This window comes from Capra hircus, chromosome 26, assembly GCF_001704415.2.
Source record: "Capra hircus breed San Clemente chromosome 26, ASM170441v1, whole genome shotgun sequence".
NCBI classification, from domain to species: domain Eukaryota; kingdom Metazoa; phylum Chordata; class Mammalia; order Artiodactyla; family Bovidae; genus Capra; species Capra hircus.
This window is the reverse complement of record NC_030833.1, coordinates 6,426,288-6,449,512: the sequence shown is the minus strand read 5'-3', so window position 1 is coordinate 6,449,512 and position 23,225 is coordinate 6,426,288. Positions and strand designations below refer to the sequence as shown.

The window sequence follows — 23,225 nt, the reverse complement described above, 5'->3', positions numbered from 1 at the left end:
ATTGCGCTTAAGACAGAACCTCAAGCAAAAACGATGCTTATCTGTGCTGAAGGTGGTGATGGATGATGGACAGGAGATGCAGGGCCTTGCTGGGATGAGATGGCTCAAGGACCAGCTCTGGTGAAAGGACAATGCCCACCATGCGAGCCTGCAGTCCAGCCTCACAAGCCATTCGAGAGGAGGCCCATGAGGCTATCGGTTGCAAAAGCGTTACCACATCCTGTAACAGTCCATCTCTCTGCTTGGACTTCTAATCCTCTTTAAGCAGGTGCCCCCTGCACATCAAGACCTCATGAAGGCCAGCCCTTAGGGTGCCCCTCGGCACCTGCTTCTTGCCACCAGTGCTTCTTTTGGCAAACCCAGGGAGCAGGCTTGACCTAGGAAGTGCCATGAAGATAAGCACTGGGAAGGTCTCAGGGTATAAGAAAGAAGCTGGCGTCATCACAAGGGTATGTTTTCCTTCATGGATGAAAATCTGCCTACTTTAGCACAATATCTAGTTTGGGAGGGACCCTTAGAGGCGTAGGAATGCATTGGAATCTGGAATCATTCCAAGCTGCATCTATTTCCACCTCCTCTGAATACTCCAATAATTAAACTGTCTTCCTTTTTTTTTTTTTTTTTTTTTCTGGGTGAATCAAATATAGAATTTCAGAAAACCATGAAGCAAGGAAGAATGACATAACTTACTGAGGAGGGAAAGTCACTTAAGATTTGAGAAGGGGATGTGGTATCAGCAGTAGGGACCCTACAAGTCCCCAAGCTACTGACACTTAGATCCTCTGCCCCAGGGCCAACCCAGAGAGAAGATGCATCTCCCCACCTGGCACCCATATGATTGCACCCCCTTTGCCCAGTGGCTTTACCAGGCCCAGAAGGAGCTGTAGGCACAAATCAAAACCACGTGCAGGGGATTCTAGGGTTATTTGCCATCTCTAAACAAAGGCCATATCCAGGCCCACCACTTCTCAGCGAAGAGCTCAGGCCACATGCCCTATGCTCTGCAATCTGGGTGCTTCTCTCCGAGGAGTCTGGTTCACGGACTTTCTGGAAGCTTCCACGAGTGCTCTGGCCAGAAAACCAGGGAGCTCTTTGCCCAGCTGTTTCCTGATGTGCATCCCCGGCCACAGCCTGGCTCTGGGAGCAGCTGAAGCAAGGGTACTTGCCCGGTTGAAGGGTTCATGATGCATCCTCCCTTGTCGGCGGCTGTCTTGCAGCTGCAGCCTCTCTCCAGGGTGTCATGGTTCATCCCAAAATTGTGGCCCAGCTCGTGTGCCAGGGTCACGGCCGCGCCCAGGGGGCTGTCTGAATGGTCCTCAAAGAAAACACAAGGGCACAATGTATAGGGCACAGCCTGTATACCTCTTTCCCAGCACCCCCTTCCCTCCCAGCTCTGCCCCCCCAGACATTTATTTTTCATGAACACTTGATGGAATCCAATCTCCTATAAGGAATCAAGACGTGCTGTGCTGTGCTCAGACGTGTCCCGGCTCTTTGCGACTCTGTGGACTGTGGCCCGCTAGGCTCCCCTGTCCATGGGATTCTCCAGGCAAGAACACTGGAGTGGGTTGCCAGGCCCTCCTCCAGGGGATCTTCCTGACCCAGGGATCAAACACATCTCTTGAGTCTCCTGCACTGGCAGGCGGGTTCTTTACAACTAGTGCCACCTGGGAAGCCCAAGGATAGAGCCCCATTATTTAGTTTAGACTTAAAGATTTGACCTATTTTATTAAACCAGTTTGGGGCCCCCTCTGCTGAAGAATGCATTCCTCATGAATACATGTAGGATTCCTCATGTCTTTACATGAAATAATCAACAGCATCATTTCCCTCCAGCATCCTATAAGCTCTCACAAGACACAATTCTACTGAATGAGGCAAAAAGTTGTCCTGCTTCACAGGAAGAGGAGGTCCTTCCCAGGTGACTTAAGTGGTAAAGAATCCGCCTGCCGATGCAGGAGACGCAGGAGATACAGCTTTGATCCCTGGGTCGGCAAGATCTCCAGGAGGAGGAAATGACAGGAAGTTTCATGGAAAGAGAATCTGGTGGGCTACAGCCCATGGGGTTGCAAGTGTCGGACATGACTTAGCGACTTTACAATAGGAAGAGGCAGCTCATTTCTTCATAGGTAATATAAGTACCATTTTACCCTTGATTGAGAAGATGCTGATAGAAAGGAGAGGAAGCATACTTAGTACAGTCTAAATAAGATCTGAGCAATCCCCCCCCTTTTTTTTTTGACAGTTGAACCATGCTTGCTAATATTGTTTTATGCATTATACATAGCTTGTTCTCAGTACACATCTTTCTTGCTTAATGTCTCTCATTGACTTGTTTGCCCTCTCATTTGAGTCGGCAGCCATGATACCCAAGGAGTCTTCATCCTGTTAGCAGATGCATTATCTTGCTGGCCATCAAAAGATTCGAGCAGAGGAGCAGCTGGGAACCGGCCGGGCTGCTAGTGTTGGATGCTCTCCTGGGAGGCGTGGGTCGGCAGTGGCTCACTGCGGGGATGGGGGCACTGGCAGGACTGTTAGTCCCGGAAGGTGCCCCTTGGCCCCAGCTCTCCAGGGTCTGAGCAATTCCTACTGGGTACGCCTCTTGCTGTCTACTTGGTAGAGAAGGATACTTGGAAACTTTATGAGAGTTCACCATAAAAGCAAACCACATTGAATAAAGTGTCTGAAGACTCACTGAATTAAGATTGCAACTTGCCTGTTGTTGTTTTGTCAGGAGGCATCCTGATTCTCTGACTCTTGCTGCTGGGAGTTCACTCAACCTTTTGCTTAGTTTTGGAAGGTGGGTTTTCCATCCAGCAAGAGCTGCTTGGCCACCCCAAACTTAATGGAGTACATGCATGGCTTGGCTAAAGAGATATTAGAAATTAATTTTTAAAATATCACTACTCAACTTTTTACCAGTGACTATGATCTGCAGAAACAGTGCCCATGACTGGTGTTTCTGCAAATGCCTGCATGTCACCAAGTGTTGAAGGCAACTTTCTGAATCCCACTTTGCGCTGCAAGAGGTAATGTGGGAGGTTTCTAGGAAACAGTGATACTCTGCTTTAGAGTAGCGGTTCTCAACCTTTTGGCACCAGGAACCAGTTCTGTGGAAGACAATTTTTCCACAAATGGGAGTGAGGGTGGGGATGGTTTTGAGATGATTCAAGTGTATTGCATTTATTGTGTTCAGTTCAGTTCAGTCGCTCAGTCGTGTCTGACTCATTGCGACCCCATGAATAGCAGCATGCCAGGCCTCCCTGTCCATCACCAACTCCCGAAGTTTACCCAAACTCATGTCCATTGAATTGGTGATGCCATCCAGCCATCTCATCCTCTGTCGTCCCCTTCTCCTCCTGCCTCTAATCCCTCCCAGCATCAGGGTCTTTTCCAATGAGTCAACTCTTCACATGAGGTGGCCAAAGTATTGGAGTTTCAACTTCAGCATCAGTCCTTCCAATGAACACCCAGGACTGATCTCCTTTAGGATGGACTGGTTGGATCTCCTTGCAGTCCAAGGGACTCTCAAGAGTCTTCTCCAACACCACACTTCAAAAGCATCAATTCTTTGGTGCTCAGCTTTCTTCACAGTCCAACTCTCACATCCATACATGACCACAGGAAAAACCATAGCCTTGTTTATTTCTATTAATATTATATCAGCTTCACCTCAGATCATCAGGCATTAGATCCCAGAGGTTGGAGACCCCTGCTTTAGGGAACATGCTATTCCTGATACAAAAAATCTTTGTAGGCAATGGCACCCCACTCCAGTACTGTTGCCTGGAGAATCCCAGGGACGGCAGAGCCTGGTGGGCTGCTATCTATGGGATCGCACAGAGTCGGACACGACTGCAGCGACTTAGCAGCAGTAGCAGCATATAAGACTTTATAGGTTTGTTGGCAGTTACAGCTGTAGCTGCCTTTCTCAGTAGCCCTCAGTCTAAGAAACCAAGTTATTCTTAGAATAGATGAAATTCCTAATAAATTACTTTGTTTAGATTTTACAGTTTCCTGTTGTAGGAAGCTTCACAAATGTTTCAGGAAATCAATTTGATTCAATCTGAAAATGCTGAATTTAGCATGCTTCGGTACAAAATTGTAGGAATTCATCTTTAAAAACAAAAAGCCTCTTCATCAAATTCTTTTGTATCACTGAATATCGTGGTTTTGTTTTGAACTGCCTAACTGTTTCACATTCTTCCACATATATGTGATTATAAAAAGAATGTCTCTTAAGAGACCCTGATAAATGGTTTACATTTCTAATAAGACAAAAACCTATTTCTTTATTACTGGCATTATCTCCAAACCAAGACTATTTTAGTCCAGTTAGATACAAAGGCATGGATTGAGGTAACTGAAGTGAAAGATTTGCTCAATCTCAGAAAAATGGAGAAACAGTACAGAACTCAGATCTTCAATGCAATCAGGATTCTTGCTTCCTTGTGACAGGATTTCCTTCCTCTTAGATTTGTGGGTCCTTGAAAGAGGCACGGTTGCAAGTAACACTCATGAATTTAACTTCAGAGACACAGTGGGAGAAAGTCTGGAGGTTTTAGATCTGGTCAAGATGTTAATTTTGTTGACCTCAAGAATTTTATAGAAACCAAAGGAGCTGTAGACTTCCAGCCGACACGGTGCTTCTCGTCACTTGAAGCAAATAAGGAGTGTGCCAAGGATGGACTTCACTGCTGGCCGGCTTGTCAAACCCACTTCTTGTTAATTAATTTTGGCCTTGACTTGATTTCTGATGCAGTATATTTATCTGCTTCTGTTTCCCACATTTATTTTCATCTGTTTTAAATAGTCTTCCCTGCCTGCTTTCAAAGAAGGAATCTTGATCAAATGCTTGCGTGTAAATGGAATAAAGGATGTGAACTTTAAAAAGCCTCTTTATGCGATCAGATCGGTCATAAGAATGTTTAAACACGCCACAGCTGCAGAGCTGCCATGCTTATAAGGAATTCAGTTTCAGCCCTAAAAAATATTTATGCCAAATTTTAAGTGGCAAAGTCAGTAGCCACTGGCCATGGAACCATGAAAGAGAAAATGATTCCCTCTTAAAACTTTACAGGCTACTCTGTTAAAAATACAGTTGGGATCTGACTTGAAATGAACCTGGCACCAACAAAAAACAAACTTTCCAGGGACCTCCAGGTTCAAAGAAAACCAGAGGGCGAACCGTTTAAGCCAGAAGTCCACTGGGAGGGGCAACCCCTCCGTAGAGCCTTCCCAGCCTACACATTCGGTGCGTGTTTATGTTAATTACCCACACCACCCAGAGAAGAGGAAAATGTTCCATGCAGATATTCACTAAGAAGATTAGGGTGGGCAGAACGTGAAGAGCAAATAGAAGTCAGCAGAATATTTCTCCTTCAGCCCTTTAATACAATCAAATATTCACAAATGTTCTGTTTGAAAAATGTGGAGGAACTCATGGTTTCTTGGAAGGGCAAGGCTCTGTTTGTTTAACAGAGGGGGTGGGATGGTCTTGGAGGACACTCCCTGTCTGAGGGCTGGTGCGAAGGGGACACCGCATTGTTCCATCACGGACTGAAACCACATGGGATGAGTCTTCCCTTTAGTTACCTGATAGAGGGGAGCCCATCAAAGTTATCTCCATTACATTTGGAAGGAACAAGTCCCAGATAGTCTACCCATTTTATTTCCTTTTACAAACATATATAGCTCTTATATGACAAAGTGATCCTTGTAAAGCAATAAACCTAGGTCTCTGCCTTCCAAGAATAAGGTTAGTATAAAGACAAATTAGACCCTGGTGAGGAGGTATGTCAAGCATTTGCAGCGGTAAACAGTTAAAAACCTCAGACTTTTGGCTATTGGGTCTGGAAGCAGAACCATCAGAAAACCATTCTAACGGTAATATCTGGTGAGACCACAGTCCATCCCAGAAGCTAAGTGATGAGGGCAACCCCAGTGCCCTGGCTCATCCCAGCACTGGGAGGATTTCTTGGCTGGAGGCAGTTGGACCAAAATCCCACTTGAACTTTTCCTCCATAAAAGGTGTAGAATGGCTTCTACTCAACTACTTTTACACACCTCTCCTATGTGCATCTTGGTGTGTTTTTTTAAACAGTCCCTAGAATACTGCTGGGTAGGGAAGATCATAAGCAGAAACAGGGTGGAAATATATCTAAGCCAACTCCTTGGAAAAGATCCTGATGCTGCGAAAGAATGAAAGCCAAAGGAGAAGAGGGCAGCAGAGGATGAGATGGTTAAATGGCATCATTGACTCAACGGACAGGAACTTGAGCAAACTCCAGGAGACAGTGAAGGACAGGGAAGCCTGGCATGCTGTAGTCCACGGGTCACAAAGAATCAGACATGACTTAGTGACTGAACAGCAATGATATCCAAGGAGCATTAAAGAAAAAGGATCTAATTTTACAAAGTCTGATAAATTTCCTGAAAAATCGTCAGGAGAATTAGGTCTAGACATTGCTGTCGGCTTCTCCATGCCCCCGGCTTACCATGACGATTCCCCCGGACTGTTCTGCTGTGCACATACTCATGATGGGTGCCATGCCGATGGTGGTCCCTTGGAAATAAACTCCACTAGGAATAAAAGAAAGGACTCTCTTAAGTCAATATAGAGAAGCTTTCTAATATTGGAAATTCTGCTGGATATTCCTGCATTCCAAAAGCAGAAAAACTGCAAAATCGTATATAAAGATTCCAACTAACACAATGTTTGAAATCAACTATATTCCAATTTAAAAGAGATGGAAATAGTTGCATGAGAGTATGTTTGTAGGTGCTTTTTATCATTGGTTTTTCTAAAAATGTGTGTTCCAATTGCATCATCATCCCATAATCCTTTAAGATTTCTGTTTCTAAGACTCGGGGCAACAACCAGTCATGACTTGTATATTTATAATTTGTAATCTGTCTGTCTCCTAGTGAACTGGGGGCAGGGTGCTCCTTTTAAACAGTATCTGCTGATGCTAGGGCTGAAAAGAGTCATGGAGAGAGAGAGAGAGAGAGAATCACTATTAACAAATGAAATGCATTAGATGCTTAACGTGATTCTCAGCTGCTGTTACTTTCCTGGGTAACATTACTGGGTCACAATTAGGCCAGAAACCCAAACTTTTCCAAAATGTCCTGCTAATATGGCTTGCAAAAATAAAAACAGCAGAAAAATGATTGACTCTCAGAAGTGAGTGCAGAAGCACCCACAAAGCCTTAGCACCTAGGAGGAAGCTTCTGGAAGGAGACTTCATGGCTTTGGAGAAGGTTTTCCCCACATGGAATCTTAGTCAATAAGCAATGACATCAAGGCCTGTTTAGTGCAATGCTATTAATTCTAACCTAGTACATTAAAAATTAAAAATTGAATAGTTGAGGTTTGGAAGCAACCTCAGCATCCATTGACAGAAGAATGGATAAAGATGCGGTCCACGTATACAGGGGAGTATTACTCAGCCACTAGAAAGAACGAAATGATGCCATCTGCAGCAACATGATGGGCCTAGAGACTGTCATACTGAGAGAAGTAAGTCAGAGGAGAAATATAGTATGACATCTCTTATCTGTGAAGTCTGATAACAAATGACACAAATGAATTTGCTTACAAACCAGAAAGAGACCCACAGACTTAGAGAAAAACCTTATGGAGGGAAGGAAGGGGTCTCGGGATAGTTAGGAAGTTTGGGATGGATATGTACCCACTGCTATATTTAAAATAGGTCACCAACAAGGAATTTCTGTATAGCACATGGAACTCTGTCCAGCGTTATGTGGCAGCCTGGATGGGAGCAGAGTTTGGGGGAGAATGGATACCTGTATATGTATGGCTGAGTCCCTTTGCTGTTCACACCGTTGTTAACTGGCTATCCCCCAATACAAAATAAAAAGTTAAAAAATAAAATTATTCCTTGTTTACCTGAAATTCAAATTCAATAGAATATCCTGTATTTTATCCGGGAACCCTAAAATAACAATGTTGCCTGTTTAATAAAGATACGCCCCACCACAATCCTCCATACCTTCTTTCTGTCTCCCGCCCCATTTTCTGCTCCATTCTGCCCCATTCCAGAAAAAAAAAAAAAAAAATCAAACATTGTATCTGCTGAATCTCTTTTAAACGAAACAAATAAATGGCCACGTTTTCTTGGCCATGTACACATACAGATACTATACACATTATTTGAAAAGTTATACATTTTGGCAGTGCTCAATTGGCAAAATAAAACTTCATCTCTGTATGTATGTATCCAGTCATTCATCTCTCCATCCATCCAGCCAGCCATCCTGTTACACTCCTGTGTACAGCCGTAGGGACCGCAGCTTTATGTTTACATCTGTATAGACCATTTTAACAGATACAATTAAACATATATATAAATAGCAAAGTTATATAAGAGGCTAATTTATTTCCAGATGTTCAAATTGGACAGGCTCCATTTGGGGGAACAAATCAAAACAAAACACTCTGACTCTACGTTTAGTAGTTCGGGATTAATCAATGCATAAAATATGCGGCCACCGCAAATATCCAGGGGTGGGGGGCGGGAAAACAACCCTGAGAAATGGCCAAAGTCAATTATCGGGGAATGCCAACAACCTCAGTTCAGACGAAGGCCTTTTCTAAAGTGAGCATAGAGTAGGGCTGCTTTTCAACTCCCTATAAATGTTCAGTACACTAGACCCAATGTGTGCGACAGGAAAGTGTCTCTGGCCCCAAAGCTTTCAATTCAGTGACGTGAGCTACATGAGACCAGAGTCCCATAAACCGGGACTTCCCTGGTGGTCCAGCGGCTAAGACCCCATGGTCCCAAGGCAGGGGGCTCGGGTTCGGTCCCTGGTTAGGGAACTAGGTCCTGCACGCCTAAGACCGGGCACCAGCAGACAAATAAGTACACACTCAAAACAGAATGGTATCAGTTGTTTAACAATTTTAATAAAAAGTTCTTCAGTTTAGGAAAAAAACCTACTCCACACAATCTTAGATTATGATGCTTTTTGCTTGATATAAAGGAGTCTGTAATATGTTACCAATGTACTACGCTATAGGCATGCTTTGCCTTATTTTCTCCTCTTCATGGTACTTATCACGCTCTGAAATATCCTTGTTTATTATCATTTCCTCCCAGGAGGGGCTTCCCTGGTGGCTCAGATGATAAAGAATCCGCCTGCAATGCAGAAGACCTGGGTCCGATCCCTGGGTCAGGAAGATCCCCTGGAGAAGGGAATGGAAATCCACTATAGGATTCTTGCCTGGAGAATTGCTTGGACAGAGGAGCCCAGTGGGCCCAGGGTGTCACAGAGAGCTGGACACTGCTGAGTGGCTGGCACTTTCACTTTTCCCTGTCGACTGGAGAGTCCCAAGAGCAGGGAGGTTTACTGTGTACATCACTGTTACGTTTGAAGCCCCGAAAAGACGTTTTGTTCCTAATTTGTGCTCAATACATACTGGTTAAATAATAGAATGCAAGGTTTATCTTCGACACTACTGGTATCCTCTGATCTAGAAAACCAAGAGAAACAACCAAACGGGAGGAGCAATAAAAGTTTCCTTTCTTCAGGCAGCCAATAGGAGCACTGCACTGTCTTCAGATCGTGCATAAATATTTTTCACTAATAATGGCAGAAAATGAGCTTTTTAAAAACATACTACTCAGGACAACTTTATATCAAGACTAAGCCTAGAGGGAGAGATAAATTGGGAGTTTGAGGTTGACATATACACACCACTGGATTTATTATAAAATAGATAACCAGCAAGGGCTCTGCTCTATACTCTGTAATAACCTAAATGGGAAAAGAATTTGAAATGGAATAGATACATGTATATCTGTCACTCTTGCCTGGAAAATCCCATGGATGGAGGAGCCTGGTGGGCTATAGTCCATAGGGTCGCAACGAGTCGGACACGACTGAGCGACTTCTCTTTCTTTCTCTTTCTCTTATCTATAACTGAATTACTTTGCTGTATAGTTGAAACTAATACAACATTGTTAACCAACTATACTCCAATATAAAATAAAAAATAAAAAAGCAAAGAAATGAAGAGATCAATGATGAAGTAAGTAAAAATATGAGAGAAAAACATTAAAAAAGCAAAGTATTTATGAATATCAAAATGTTGGTGGTGGTTTAGTAGCTAAGTGGTGTCCCACTCTTCCGACTCCATAGACTGTAGCCTTCCAGGCTCCTCTGTCCATGGGATTCTCCAGGCAAGAATACTGGAGTGGGTTACCTTTTCCTTCTCCAGGGGATCTTCCCAACCCAGGGTTCAAATCTGGGTCTTCTGCACTGCAGGCAGATTCTTTACCAACTGAGCTGTGAAGGAAGCCCCCAGTTATATATATATATATATACTTGTGACTTTCTTGGTGGTCCAGTGGTTAAGACTCTGCATACTTCCACTGCAGAGGGAGCAGGTTCGATCCCTAGTCAGGGAACTAAAATGCCATAAGCCCTGCGGTGCACATTCCCCCGCCCTCCCACAAAAAAAACAAAGCCTAGAAAAAGTTGCATAGAGTAAATGACCAGGTATTAGAACGAAATAAGACATCTGCTTGAGGGATACGTTTCCCAGGGTATGCAAAGAAAGACTTTTTCAGCAGCCCCCAGTTTCAACTGAGATGGCCTCCCTCCAGTCAGTAGGGGCTGAGAAGCCCCCTTTGGGCCTGGTCCAGCGAGGGTGTTCTGAAGAACAGGTGCAGCTTCACTGCCTGTCAGGGGAGGCTAAGAGGAGGGCAGGTGTGCTGGGGCACCCTTTGATCTTAGGCGAAGGAGAGACAGCAGACGCCTTACCTGATGAGCTGTGCGTTGTCATGGGATTTGCGAGGCAGAAGCTTCATCTTTCTCCAGTCCAGAAACTCATGCAGGCTCGTGAACGGGTCCTGACTTATGGAGCATTTGTCAATATCATTCCACACCTCCACGCCCACCAACACGATTCGAATGTTCAGTGGTCGGTAAAACTGAGGGCGACAGAAGACAGGTATCCCTGGGGGTCACCTTAACGAGAACGTGCAAGGCCACGTGCGATTTCTGAACCTCGTTGATGTGATGTGAAAACTCTCTCTGTGTTCCCTCGTTCCCATGGCATTAGGGTTGAAGCAATATTTTCAGTGACTGATGCAAAGTGACGTGCTAACTGGGTTCTCAAGTGGGGTGGACTAATTAGATGCTAACCAGCCTTCTTTATGTCTCTGAGGTGGCACAGTAGTAAAGAACCTGCCTGCCACTGCAGGAGACACAAGAGACTTGATTTTGCTCCCTGGGTCGGGAAGATCCCCTGGAGGAAGGCGTGGCACCCCACTCCAGTATTCTTGCCTGGGAAATCCCATGGACAGAGGAGTCTTGTAGGCTACAGTCCATGGGGTCGCAAAGAATTGGACACAACTGAACATGCACACCTTATGTAGGGAAGCGTACATTTCAACCGATTCATTGATGATTAGAAATGGGCACACAATGTGTTATCGCTAATGTAATGTAGTTACATTATAGCTAAAGATAGCTAGCTCATATCTACTGCAAGAAAAACAGTAAGTGAGTTAGGATCGTTGAGACACTCTGCCAAGCGCAGTAATGTGTTCCCTTTAAGCAAAATGTTCTACCTGTGAGTTACGGAAAATGTATTGTTCTCAGCAAAGACTCAGACTTGGCCGACGCTATCATATTCTGTGACCTGTAAACGACCTAGTAGGTTTTAATTAAATGAACAGATCAATATCTTTCAGGATGATAAAGGCAGACACAGAATTCTTCTTCAGGAACTTTGAGGACCATTTTTTTCCCACAGGTCAGACTTTAGTTCACCAACACCCTCTCATGGGAAAGATCGGGTACAGGAAATTCCTCATTCCTTCTGGCACACAAATCACATCGTCTTGCTTTTCCATCCCCCATCTTTCTGTGTCCTGACTTCAACCGACAGCCCGTTCTCCGCAAACAGGTCATCGTGGGTCAGAAGCAGGCAGGACAACTGTTCGAATGGCTAAGGGAGAGTTTTGAGCCAGATGAGCTTATTGGTGCAGGATGAGGGGTCAGAGTGGGGCCTTCCCAGGTGGCGCAGGGGCAAAGAATCCACCTGCCAATTCAGGAGACACAAGAGATGCAGGTTCAATCCCTGGGCCAGGAAGATCCCCTGGAGGAGGAAATGTCAACCCACTCCAGCATTCTTTTTTTTTTTTTTTCTTTTAATGAAAACACTGAAACTTTAATTGGATCAGAATCACACCTGTCAAGAACCTGGGCAGTACACTCTTCTTTATAGCATCAGTTCCTTCTGAGGGGGTATTTTCCAAGCCATCTAAGCGTTCCAGCTATCCCTGACTGGCTTGGAACAGAGACATTCCAAGCACGGTCACACCAGCGTCCATATCCGCACACGCTCAGATTTCTGGTTTCCTGCCACTTTTCCTACCACTCACTTACATCCCAGGAGGTTTCACAGCCGGAAGGTAACTTGCCCCTCCCCACCCCACCATACCCTGGAAAAGCCTGGAGTGCCTTCTCAAGCTCCTTCTTCTCCTGCCTTCTTCTGGAAGGCAGTCAAAATGTTGAAGCTCTTCTGGAGTTTTTCCTTCTTCCCATCGCTTGTCTTGTTCTTCTCAACCAGCTTGGTGATCTGCTCTGATGCTGGGAAATCCTCTCCTCGGTCCACGATCTTTCTCATGATCTTAAGGTACTGCTTGGGCCACTTCCTGTGAGTCTCCTTCACACTGACCAGTTGTCCTGCCCCTGCTTCAAGAGGGACTGGTAGGCTCCAATGAACCCCCCAGCAAAGGTGTCATATGCAGGCAGGCAACCAGGCATTCCTAGGTAGAGCCCATGTCCCTTCAGCCAGCACTGGATGGCTCCAACCTTAACTGCCCCACTATACAGGACTGGGTTTTCAATGTCCCTATCCCGGAAGAGGTAAGAGGTAGGAGACTGGGTAGTTCCCTTTGTCCAGCGTGTATTGCTCACTTAGCTCCATATTCACCCCTTTGCACCATCATCTGAGATCCCCACCTCTGCCACCAGGAGATCATCACTGGAAGCTGAGTTTTCAGCCAGACGCTTGAACTCATCCTGCCTCTCACCCTAGGGGGACTGGGTGTCAAACTTCACCAAGATGAACTTGCTTTTAGGAATGACCTTGTAGAAAGTGGGCTTCCCTAATAGGTCAGTTGGTAAAGAATCCACCTGCAATGCAGGAGATCCTGGTTCTACTCCTGGGTCGGGAAGATCTGCTGGAGAAAGGTTAGGCTACCCACTCCCTTGTGGCTACCCACTTCCTTAGGCTACCCAAGGTTAGGCTACCCACTCCCTTAGGCTACCCACTTCCCTTGTGGCTCAGCTGGTAAAGAATCTGCCTGCAATGTGGGAGACCTGAGTTCAATCCCTGGGTTGGGAAGGTCCCCTGGAGAAGGGAAAGGCAACCCACTCCAGCATTCTGGCCTGGAGAATTCCATGGACAGAGGAGCCTGGCGGGCTATCGTCCCTGGGGTCTCAAGGAGTCGGCACACACAGCAGTCACAGAAGAGGTAAGAATATCCCATGGTCCACAGCTGCCTTGCTACTCCTCTGAGCATCACACAGACACAGAGGTGGCTCTGTGCTCAGCGGTCCAGGGGGTCAGGACATGGGAATCACTTGGCTGGCTGTACTCCAGGTAGCCAAGGAGAAAGAGGTGGCTGGTGATGGCAGTCGAAGTTAAGCTCCAGAAAGGAGCATGTCCTATTCTTAGTTGCTGGAAGCCTCTGAGCCAATAAGGAACAAAAATCACAGAAGTACCGCATCTGATAGTTAAGCCCCATTCCAACGTGCTGAGCTCAAGGGCCATAAACTCCACGAGGCTGAGCGCTGACCCCAGGTTCTGACCCATGAGAGGCAGGCTCATCTTTTCCCTTGCTGATCTTCATCCACCCCCCCTCCCCACCAGTCATCTGGTGAGCATTAGGTTAGGAGAAGAATGTGGCTGAAGCACAAACTACATCATAGAGTATAAACGGATCGCAGTGGTCTAACTTGGTTTCAAGCAGATAACAATTATGGGCATTACATTAATAAGTTAATGAGACAATTATACAACCCAAATGCTGCCCAACAGCTTGTTTTTAATCAAGAGTTGCTTGGCCTGTGGTATCCACTTGCAAGCTCCCAGCCTAGGCTTCCCAGGAAAAATTAAGTTCCTGGCCTCCTTGGGAACTCTGCGCACATGTGCCTGGCTGCTGCACTTTGCTGGAGAGCTTACACTTTCAGCTGCGTTACAGGCAAATGAAACGGAGATCAGAAGGCAGAAACACAGGACATCCAGTCACCCATGTCCACACCAGCCTGCCATGAGACATCCTCAGGGTCACGTGCCCGTGTAGGCTGTAGGGCTGTCATCCATGCAGGGGACACTTTGCTTGCCTCTGGAGAGTGTCGTACGGAAGTGGTCGCTAAGGTCTGTCAAGGTCCAGCTATCACTCTTTCTCAGAGTTAGCTCTGGGGCTGTCTAATAGGGATCTTTTCATAGTAGTGATGGGTTGCAGGTTTCATCTATTGTTGTTGCTATCCAGTCACTTGTCTCACTCTTCGTGACCCCATGGGCTGCAGCATGCCAGGCCTCCCTATCCTCCACTGTTTCCCAGAGTTTGCTCAAATTCATGTCCACTGAGTCAGTGATGCTATCTGACCACCTCATTCTCTGCCGCCCCCTTCTCCTTTTGCTTTCAATCTTTCCCAGCATCAGGGTCTTTTCCAGTAAGTCAGCTCTTCAAATCAGGTGGCCAAAGCATTGGAGCTTCAGCTTCAGCATCAATCCTTCCAATGAATATTCAGGACTGATTTCCTTTAGGATTGACTGGTTTGATCTTGCTGTCCAAGGGACTCTCAAGAGTCTTCTCCAGCATCAACAATTCAAAAGCATCAATTTAAATTCTAAAAAGATGATGCTGTTAAAGTGCTGAACTCAATATATCAGCAAATTTGGAAAGCTCAGCAGTGGCCACAGGACTAGAAAAGGTCTGTTTTCATTCCAATCCCAAAGAAGGGCAATGCCAAAAAATGTTCCAGCTATTAGTCCCCTCAGATTACATCCTTTGAACAAATTCCGTATCTAGAAGCATATAATAGAGCCCCTCCTCTCTAAAACTGGTGCTGCTGGTGAACTGTCACACATGCTGAACCTACATCGTGTCTTCACACAGAATCCCTTAGGTGCCTGTTGGGATGCACTTCCCAGACTGCGGGTGGCTTCCCATTGGTTCTTCCTAATAATAATGGTCAGAGCTAACACTTATGAGCATTCCCTATGCCCTAGGCATGGTGCCAAAAGCTTTCCATGTGCTCTCGTAGACCTCACAGCACTCTGTGAGTTAAGAACTATTGTTTCCATGTTACTGTCAAGGAAGTTGAGACACGGAGGAGCTGAACTACTCCAGCCGTGACTGGCATAGCTGGGAGTTTAAACACAGGCAGGCTGGTGCCCAGGTTTTAAAAACCGCTCAGTAACCTAGCCAGGTAAAGCGGAGTGCTCAGACTCCCTTCCAGGATGACCCACTGTGACCCCAGGCCCAGCAGGAAGCACATGCAGAGTGTAGCAGTTGCCTGCCTGGACTGTGAATCCCAGGATGTACGTGGCCATGGTCCAAGACCAGCTAAATCGATTCACCCATTAACACAGCAGCGACAAGCACCTGCTTGGCTCTGGCTGAACGCTCAACTTGGCACTGGCACCAGGGACAAGCTTTAGGATACCCTTGACCTTGACTCTCAAATGCTCAGGGGACAGCCAGACGCTCGAGGCAGGGGACTCCTAGCCATTATTACAGGAAAATCGAATCCACCGAACTGCCCAGAAGGGTGCAGACAGGAAGTTCAGGGGATGCTGGACTTGACGGCCCCAAGAAGGCTTTCGAGAAGTAGATCTGAGAACACACGGGTAGGATTACAGGGTGGTGCACCGGGCTCCACCACAGGGACGTGCATCCTGCAGGCAACCAGCCTGGGAGGGGCAGGGATGAGGACTCACAGTAGGGGAAAATACCTGAAATTAAATTCATGCAAGATGAGCCGGTCCTTCAGTAGGGCATAGAGGTGCAGCCGGCACAGACAGGCAGTTGGTGCTAACGTCATCATGAGAAAGAAGTAGGACAGACAGGAGGGAGAGGCAAAGGGGGCGATGACATCATCTGGCAGCCACACAGCCCACTGGCCCCGCCCCGCGGTGTAACTGGGGCCTGGGGAATGTCTTCCTTCCCAGGTAAGAGGTGTGTCTGCCAGTTCAAGGACCAGACACGTTTTCCGCGTTCCAAGTCAGGGGAACCGCCTGAGTTGTTCTGAATGTCACCTCTGTCCCTAAATCACTTCTCGGACTCTCGGTCTGGGATGTCCTTCCCCTATTCCCTTTGAGCCAACACAGCCAGCCAAGTAGTTATTACTTAAGAATAGCTAAGAAGAGCCAAGATTTCTGCAAATGAGGAAGTTGCCACTGGAACAGTCATTGTTTTTTTAAGCCAAGATGCTCCCACTTGTAGTTGCAAAACTACATTTGGAACACTCGCTACAGCCCAGAGCCCATCAGTCAGCAGGCTTGGGTGCACAGAGCATCCGATGGAGCCTGGGTTACCCCGGGGGTCTTCAGGGTCTGCTGGGGACAGACACATTTGTGTGCTCAGTGATTCAGCTCTCTGCTTGCTGGAAACACAAGAACAGTCATGCTGGTTAACGCCCCTGAGTTTGTCAGGACTTTTCTCAGATATGTGGTTTTCTAAATACCAGGGCAGGTTATTAACAACCCCCCAGTTGCTCATTCCTGCTTCTGCAAACTGAAGGAAGAAATAATACAGAATAGTATGTAAAGAAATACAAATATGGAAGACCAAGCATATCACTTTAAAACAGGATTTCAGCCATTACCGGCTCAAGTTTAATATTGTTCATGGTTTCTGTTTACTTCCAAGGCTTAAGAAGTTCTTGAATTCTTTGTTTCTTGGTCCTGCCTCATTGGAAGCGTCTGGAATGTACTCACCCGAGGCCCCACCCAGGCCAATCAAACCAGAGTCCCTGGACTGAGACTTGGAATCAGCATTTTAAAAGCAAAGATACAGACGCACATTCACGTAAACAAACAAACCTTGAGAGGAGACTCTCACGTGCAGGCCGGGCCAGAACCAGGTCTGACTCCTATTGTTGTTCATTCTCTAAGTTGTGGCCGACTCTTTGTGACCCCATGGACTGCAGAGCACACCAGGCTTCCCTGTCCTTCACTATCTCCTGGAGTTTGCTCAAACTCACGTCCACTGAGTCAGTGATGCTATCCAACCATCTCATCTTCTGCCACCCTCTTCTCCTCTTGCCCTCAATCATTCCCAGCAGCAGGGTCTTTTCCAATGAGTCAGCTCTTCACATCAGGTGGCCAAAGTGTGAAGCTGTGAGTCACGTTGTGCAGGGCCACCCCAAGATGGATGGGTCATGGTGGAGAGTTCTGACTCCTCTGGTCTCTGGCATAACCTCTGGGATCCATCCTTCCCTCCCTGCCAGAAGGACTGGCCATCTACAAAAATTCTCCTACATCCACTTTACTTGGGGATCGGGTAAATTTTCAAAAATGAGTTATTCAAAATACATCCACAAGCATGGCCTGCCTGGCAGTCTGACCTGCCTAAAAGTTCTTGTGGGTGCAGATGGTATTATCCCATGATCCCAGGATGCCAACAGCCATCTGTGTTCTTCCTGGTTTTGGAAAGTTCCTGCCAGCTATAGCCACTCTCTGAGCACCAAGCCCTTATCTTCGACTGTTCAGAGTATCCCAGGAGACCCCTGTTCTTGCTTCTTTGGGCACGAAGCCTCGCCCACCTCTCGTCCTAAACTTGTGCTCATTTGGACCCCAGCTCTTCTCAGCCTCTGCTTCTGCCTGGTCAGGGCAGGCTGGTATCCACAAAAAGTGGGTAGAGACAAGGCCAAAAACTCCTGCAGAGGGGGGTCACAGAGACCAGGGCTCACCCCTGGTCCTGCCTTTTCATGCTGCTTGAACATGTGCTGATTACTTAACCAGCCTCTGCAAACCTCAGCTTCCTCTGCTATAAAAATGGGAATACTGGTGTCTACCTGGAGGTGTCTGCAAAGCACTGTGACCCTGGCATGTAGAAATTTCTCAGTACACTTATCAGGCACCCCTCCTTCAAGTGTCTGTGAATCCCCACTTCCCCAGACCCAGGTCAGCTCTTCATGATTTCTATTCAACAGAAGCCCACCAGCCCTCTTTGACCCTGGTGACCCCATCCTCCACTCTAACTGCAGGCATCGCTGTGTATGACCCTGTGCGTCTGCTCTGCTTAAAAACATTCTCCTGGCTTTCCACTGACAGCAGAATAAAATCCTGGTAGAGTCGAGATGGCTTCGCAGAGCACCCAGGGCTGACCAGTGAGTCCCCCGCAGCTCCATCTCCTCCTGCCCTAACTGTCATGCACATACATCCATCTGTCACATGCACGCACACACATGTGCACTCACGCATGTGCTTGTGTGCACACACACCCCCTACCGCTTAGGTAGACGGAGTTACTCCCGTGTCCAGATGCATGGGGGGCAAGCCAGCTGAGTGCTCCTGGTGAAACGGTACTCACTTTTCCAAAATCGCTTTGCTGCGAAGCCTCCCTGACCTCCAGGAAGATGTAAGCAGTTCTCTTCTGCACCCCCACAGCACTTGATTGACAGCATCCACCCAGTTCCCATCATGCCCAACCACACCAAGTGGCTTATGGGTCTGCTTCCCTACAAAGCTGTGACCTCCCTGAGCAGATGGACCCCATCTGATGCATTCTGGATTCCTGATGCACAGTGCTCGGTTCTGCCCATAAGGCCTAGTAGAACAGAGTTGGATTTCTAGAAGGGCTTTTGCTTTCATCTTTGCAGAAAACTTTGAAAAGTCAATTTGAATATAATAAGATTGCTTGGAAACATAGCTACTGTGAAGCATCTTCAAACTGCTACGCATAAACTGTGAGCATTTCAGAGAATCCCCGCCAGGAGAGCTTCAGTGACGAGCCGGGGCCACTTTCTGGTACCCACTGTGCTCAGAGGCGGGAGACAGACTTGCTGCTGAGAATAATGGTCGTGTTCAGACAGGGGTTGCCAGCCACGTAGCACATGAGAGCCACCTGGGAGCCTACGAAGCCTGATGTCCAGCCCCACCCCTCCTTTGAAAGCAAGGCCTTTGAAAGCTTCTGGGCAACTCGAGCGGCTCTGGGCTGAAAGCCCTTAGCACCAATGAGCCGACGCTCTGTCTCAGAGTGTGTTGCTAAAGGCAGCTGGCACACGTGGTTTCACCTTGTGAACAGCTCATGGAAGGAGTGTTGGTGAGCAAATACACCTGGCCCAGACCAGACTTTCAGGATCTCGTCCAACTCTAAAGTCACCTTTGCAAAGGTGAGTTCCCTCCCGAGTTCATGGTGAAGAATTTTCCAGCAGCAGGTTGAGCCGAAAGCCAACTGCCACATCCCAGGACTGTGAAGCCCGTAGGTTCCGTATCGACGAGAGCCAACCCTCAGGCGGCTGTGGGATCTGCCCAGGGAGACCTGGGGATAGGCCCGCTGGGCGCTTTCAAGAGGGTCACATGTGCCATCTGGTTCAGGATCCAGCTGGGGAGACCAGGATGGGAGGAGATGGATCCCAAGGCCACCACGGTCCAGACAGCGTGGGGGCATCTCCTACAGCTATTCCAAGCCCTGGGGGTCTTCAGAGGAAGGGAAAGTCGGGTACCAGAGGCAGAAGCCAGCCTTCCGAAGTCAGATGGGGTGTGTTTCATTCCCTCCACCTCATTCCCAAACGTTTACACGATGTGAGTGATTTAATTACCCCCAAAGAACTTACCTTGTCAACGTGATTAGCGATCTCTATTAATCGCTGCTTGACTTTTTCCAGGTCTTTTCCTTGCCTCTGAAACTTAATAATTTTAAATGTCAGCATTAATAACGGTAAGACCATCAATCAAATCTCATCTTCTCAGCTCCTGGAAATGTGAAGTCTTGGGCTTTGCAACCCCCTAGGGCCCTCCCTGGTTTATGGTGAAGTGAGCTCCCATTCTGCCGAGTAATTTCCCTGTCCAGGGACTTTCTGAAACTCCCTGAAATTCACCCAAGCCAAGTGCTCATAAGACAGTAACTTTTGTGATTTTTTCCAGCCTCATAAATGATGGAGGCAGTGACATGTTTTGGCAAAGAGAAAACAGACAACCAGAAAGCAGCCCAAAGCCATTCTTCATATCATCGACTTGATTTGAACTTCCTCCGAAATTTCTTTTATATTTGTTTTTAAAAATTAAAGAGTGAAAGTAATAGAAGCTCATGGCAGCAAGTCAAACAATACAGAGAATGGATAAAAGTTAATAAATTCCCCCTTCTCCTCTTTAATCTGACCTTCTAGACTGGGAACAGTTTCCTGAGAAATTGTCAAATCTGTTTCATTCATATGTGTTGAGCCAGCTTGGGAGAAAATGTCACCTAATTCATGATAAGTAGTAGTGGCAAGAAATGAACACAGAGGAGATAATCTAAAAAATAAAAAGAGCTAATTAAAAATTAAAAATTAATTTAAAGAAAAAAACTAGCACGGGATAAAGCCTTACTTCAGAAGGTAGGATTTTTTCTGCTGTGTTTCTATAGCCTTCATTCATTCATTAATTTTGGTTTAGAACATACTGGAAATTTTTTAAACTAAACTTTTCCCCAAAGTGTTTTAGAATACATTCTAAAACCATCTGCTATTTCCCACAAATAATTCTCCCTGTTTGGAGAGCTTAGCTACCATGGCAGCTCTGTAGTCGTTGCTAATATTCTTTTCTGCAGTCCTTGCTAATATTTTGTAATAGCAGATACATTTTTAATGTTTTATACCTTATAAGATCAGGGAGCCATGTTTTCCCATGGGTTGTTCACAATGCTCTTAAGGCCTCATAGAAAATGAGGTTAACTAAAGCATGTAATAATTTGTTAAATGTTTTCTTTTCCCTGAGGTGGCTGTTTTTTTTTTTTTTTTTTAAATCAACCAAGAAATTTCAAAAAGTTCTTACCTCTCGGTTATCGGCGACGATAACGAGCTCCACGTACTTGGTCATCTTGAGGGTCTCTCTTTTTTGCTGCCAAAAGTAAACATGGATTTAATTTCCCTGATGGTCTCTCTGGGGCTTTCAGAACACTGTCACTATCTCTCGACGGAAGCGTCGGAACTAAAAGGACACCCCACCCCTACCAACAACACTGGCTCCCACACCTCTGTTCCACCTAGGAGTTCACCTCTGACCCCAATGACTTCTGTAAAACCATCTCAACATGAGCCATCAGTTTCCATTCCCATCTGGGAAGTCCCTATAAAGGAATCTAACCTTTGCCCTGGATCACTGATTTTAGGATCAGAGTTGAAATCACCATTGAACAAAACACACACATAAACAAATAACTCTGGGGCAGAAGCCCAAGGCCATCAAGACCACTGTAGAAATTAATGGGATTCAGGGTTTCACGGGTGTCCCCTTTGCCTTTGTGGTCCGGTTTTGTGACGTGAGAAAAGCAGAGGAGAAACGCTTTGCTCATGTCACAAAATCGGAGGAGAATGTATTTTAAGCTGGAACTGCCCTTCTGGGGGAAAACTGAGAAGTCTAGGCCAGAAGGCTGATTTCTTGTGGCTGATCATTGAAAAATCTGGTTAGATGCAAAGGAAGAATGGGGAACAAGTGAGCCAGGCAAGAAGGAGGTCTTAGGAGGAAAACCAGAAAGGAATAAAAGAAACAGAACAGAAAGAAAATAAAGGCTGAAATATGCCACTAGAGAAAAGTGATTTGGTAAGAGTGCAATAGCTGAGAAGAATAAAGACCTTGTTTATCAAGCGATAGGGCTGAAGAAGAGGCAGACGGCCCAAGCACGAACTCCCTCCCCATTAAAAGCAGCCTCTGAAGTGGGTGACATTTTAATCACGTTTCCTCAAAAAACACTCACACTCTTCCATGAATTACTGGGAGAATCCCAAAGGCATTTTTCGGAGGGGAAAAAAAAGAGCAATTCATGGAGGGTGGTCTCAAAAAGCCAACTTTAAAAGCAAAAAATAAAGCCTTCTGTTTTTGCAATAAAATGGAGTCAGAGGAAATGGGGGTTGAACAGGTCTGGCTCCCAATAACTGATATCGCTGCTTTATGAGTTAACTACATTCTGGTTAACCTTGAAAACTTGCATGTTACAACCAGGCTTTCAGACAAAAGCAAAAATGACCAAGGCCTGCTCTGAATCAGCTTTCCAGTCACATAATCCTGAGGGAAACATCTTTTATAAAACAAATCCCCATCAGTGCAGGATCTTCCAAACAGATTTTTACAAGAAAAATGTGTTTGTATCATAGCAGTGTTCCTCCTTGCTGCCCAGCTATGCTGATTCATGAATTTTGATATCTCTAAAGAAATCTCAGGGCTTCCCTGGTGGCTCATGGTAAAGAATCTGCCTGCCAACACAGGAGACCCAGGCTTGATCCCTGGGTCAGGAAGATCCCCTGGAGGAGGGCATGGCAGCCCACTCCAGTATTCTGGCCTGGAGAATCCCATGGACAGAGGTGCCTGGAGGGCTACAGTCCATGGCGTCACAAAGAGTTGGACACGACTGAGCAACTGACACTTTTACTTTCACGTCAAAGAAATCTGGAAACCTTATGGAGGGCGGAAAAGCAAAGCACCAGGAAAGGTAAAATTTCTCATATTTTAACATTACCAGGAGAAAAGTTCAGTTTAGTAACTACATGGTGTAGGCATGTTTCATGGTGACCAACTTACTCACAAAGGGAAAATGACTAGCCCCAGTGGTGCCCACTGGTCTGCACAAAATAAGACACCGTCTTAAAGTGGTCCCTCCTTCCCGAGGGGTGGAAAGCAGAAGGCTCTTCCCCCCATAATTCCCTGATTTACCATTCACAGACTCATCTTACAGAAGAAAAAACAGCTCTATTAAAGGAAAAATAAATTAACCTCCCATCGAAAAACTCATGGAGAGAGCCCTGGTTGCTTAGATGTTTACACCTTTCAGACTGCAAGGGGGTGAAATGAACAGCCAGGGGACAGTTCCAAATGGCCTTGGATCATCATTTAGAAAATACACAATTCCAGATAATGAAAACAAACACATGAGCCCAATTTTCCTGTCTCTGCAGTTTTCAGAGAAGTCCACATTTTCTCATGAATGCAGAGAATTGCAAGCTCAGAGAGACGCCTAACCACATAATAATAAAAA

The 23,225-nt window shown here is 46.2% G+C and overlaps 1 protein-coding gene and 1 pseudogene across 2 annotated transcripts in view; both read right to left on the bottom strand.

The window, feature by feature from the left end:
* The window catches only part of ADAM12 (ADAM metallopeptidase domain 12), a 394,156-nt gene that overhangs the window by 86,321 nt on the left and 284,610 nt on the right, over positions 1 to 23,225 (bottom strand). For both annotated transcript variants that reach the window (XR_001917324.1, XM_018041560.1), the window contains exons 7-11: positions 21,029 to 21,094; positions 19,831 to 19,902; positions 10,789 to 10,958; positions 6,498 to 6,582; positions 1,167 to 1,315 (exon numbers count right to left, since the gene is read on the bottom strand). Coding sequence is in view for 1 of the 2 variants with exons in the window: in XM_018041560.1 (XP_017897049.1) it covers positions 1,167 to 1,315; positions 6,498 to 6,582; positions 10,789 to 10,958; positions 19,831 to 19,902; positions 21,029 to 21,094 (542 nt within the window). In the remaining variant the exon portion in view is untranslated. The remainder of the gene's footprint in view (positions 1 to 1,166; positions 1,316 to 6,497; positions 6,583 to 10,788; positions 10,959 to 19,830; positions 19,903 to 21,028; positions 21,095 to 23,225) is intronic.
* LOC102185627 lies at positions 12,500 to 16,092 on the bottom strand (annotated as a pseudogene).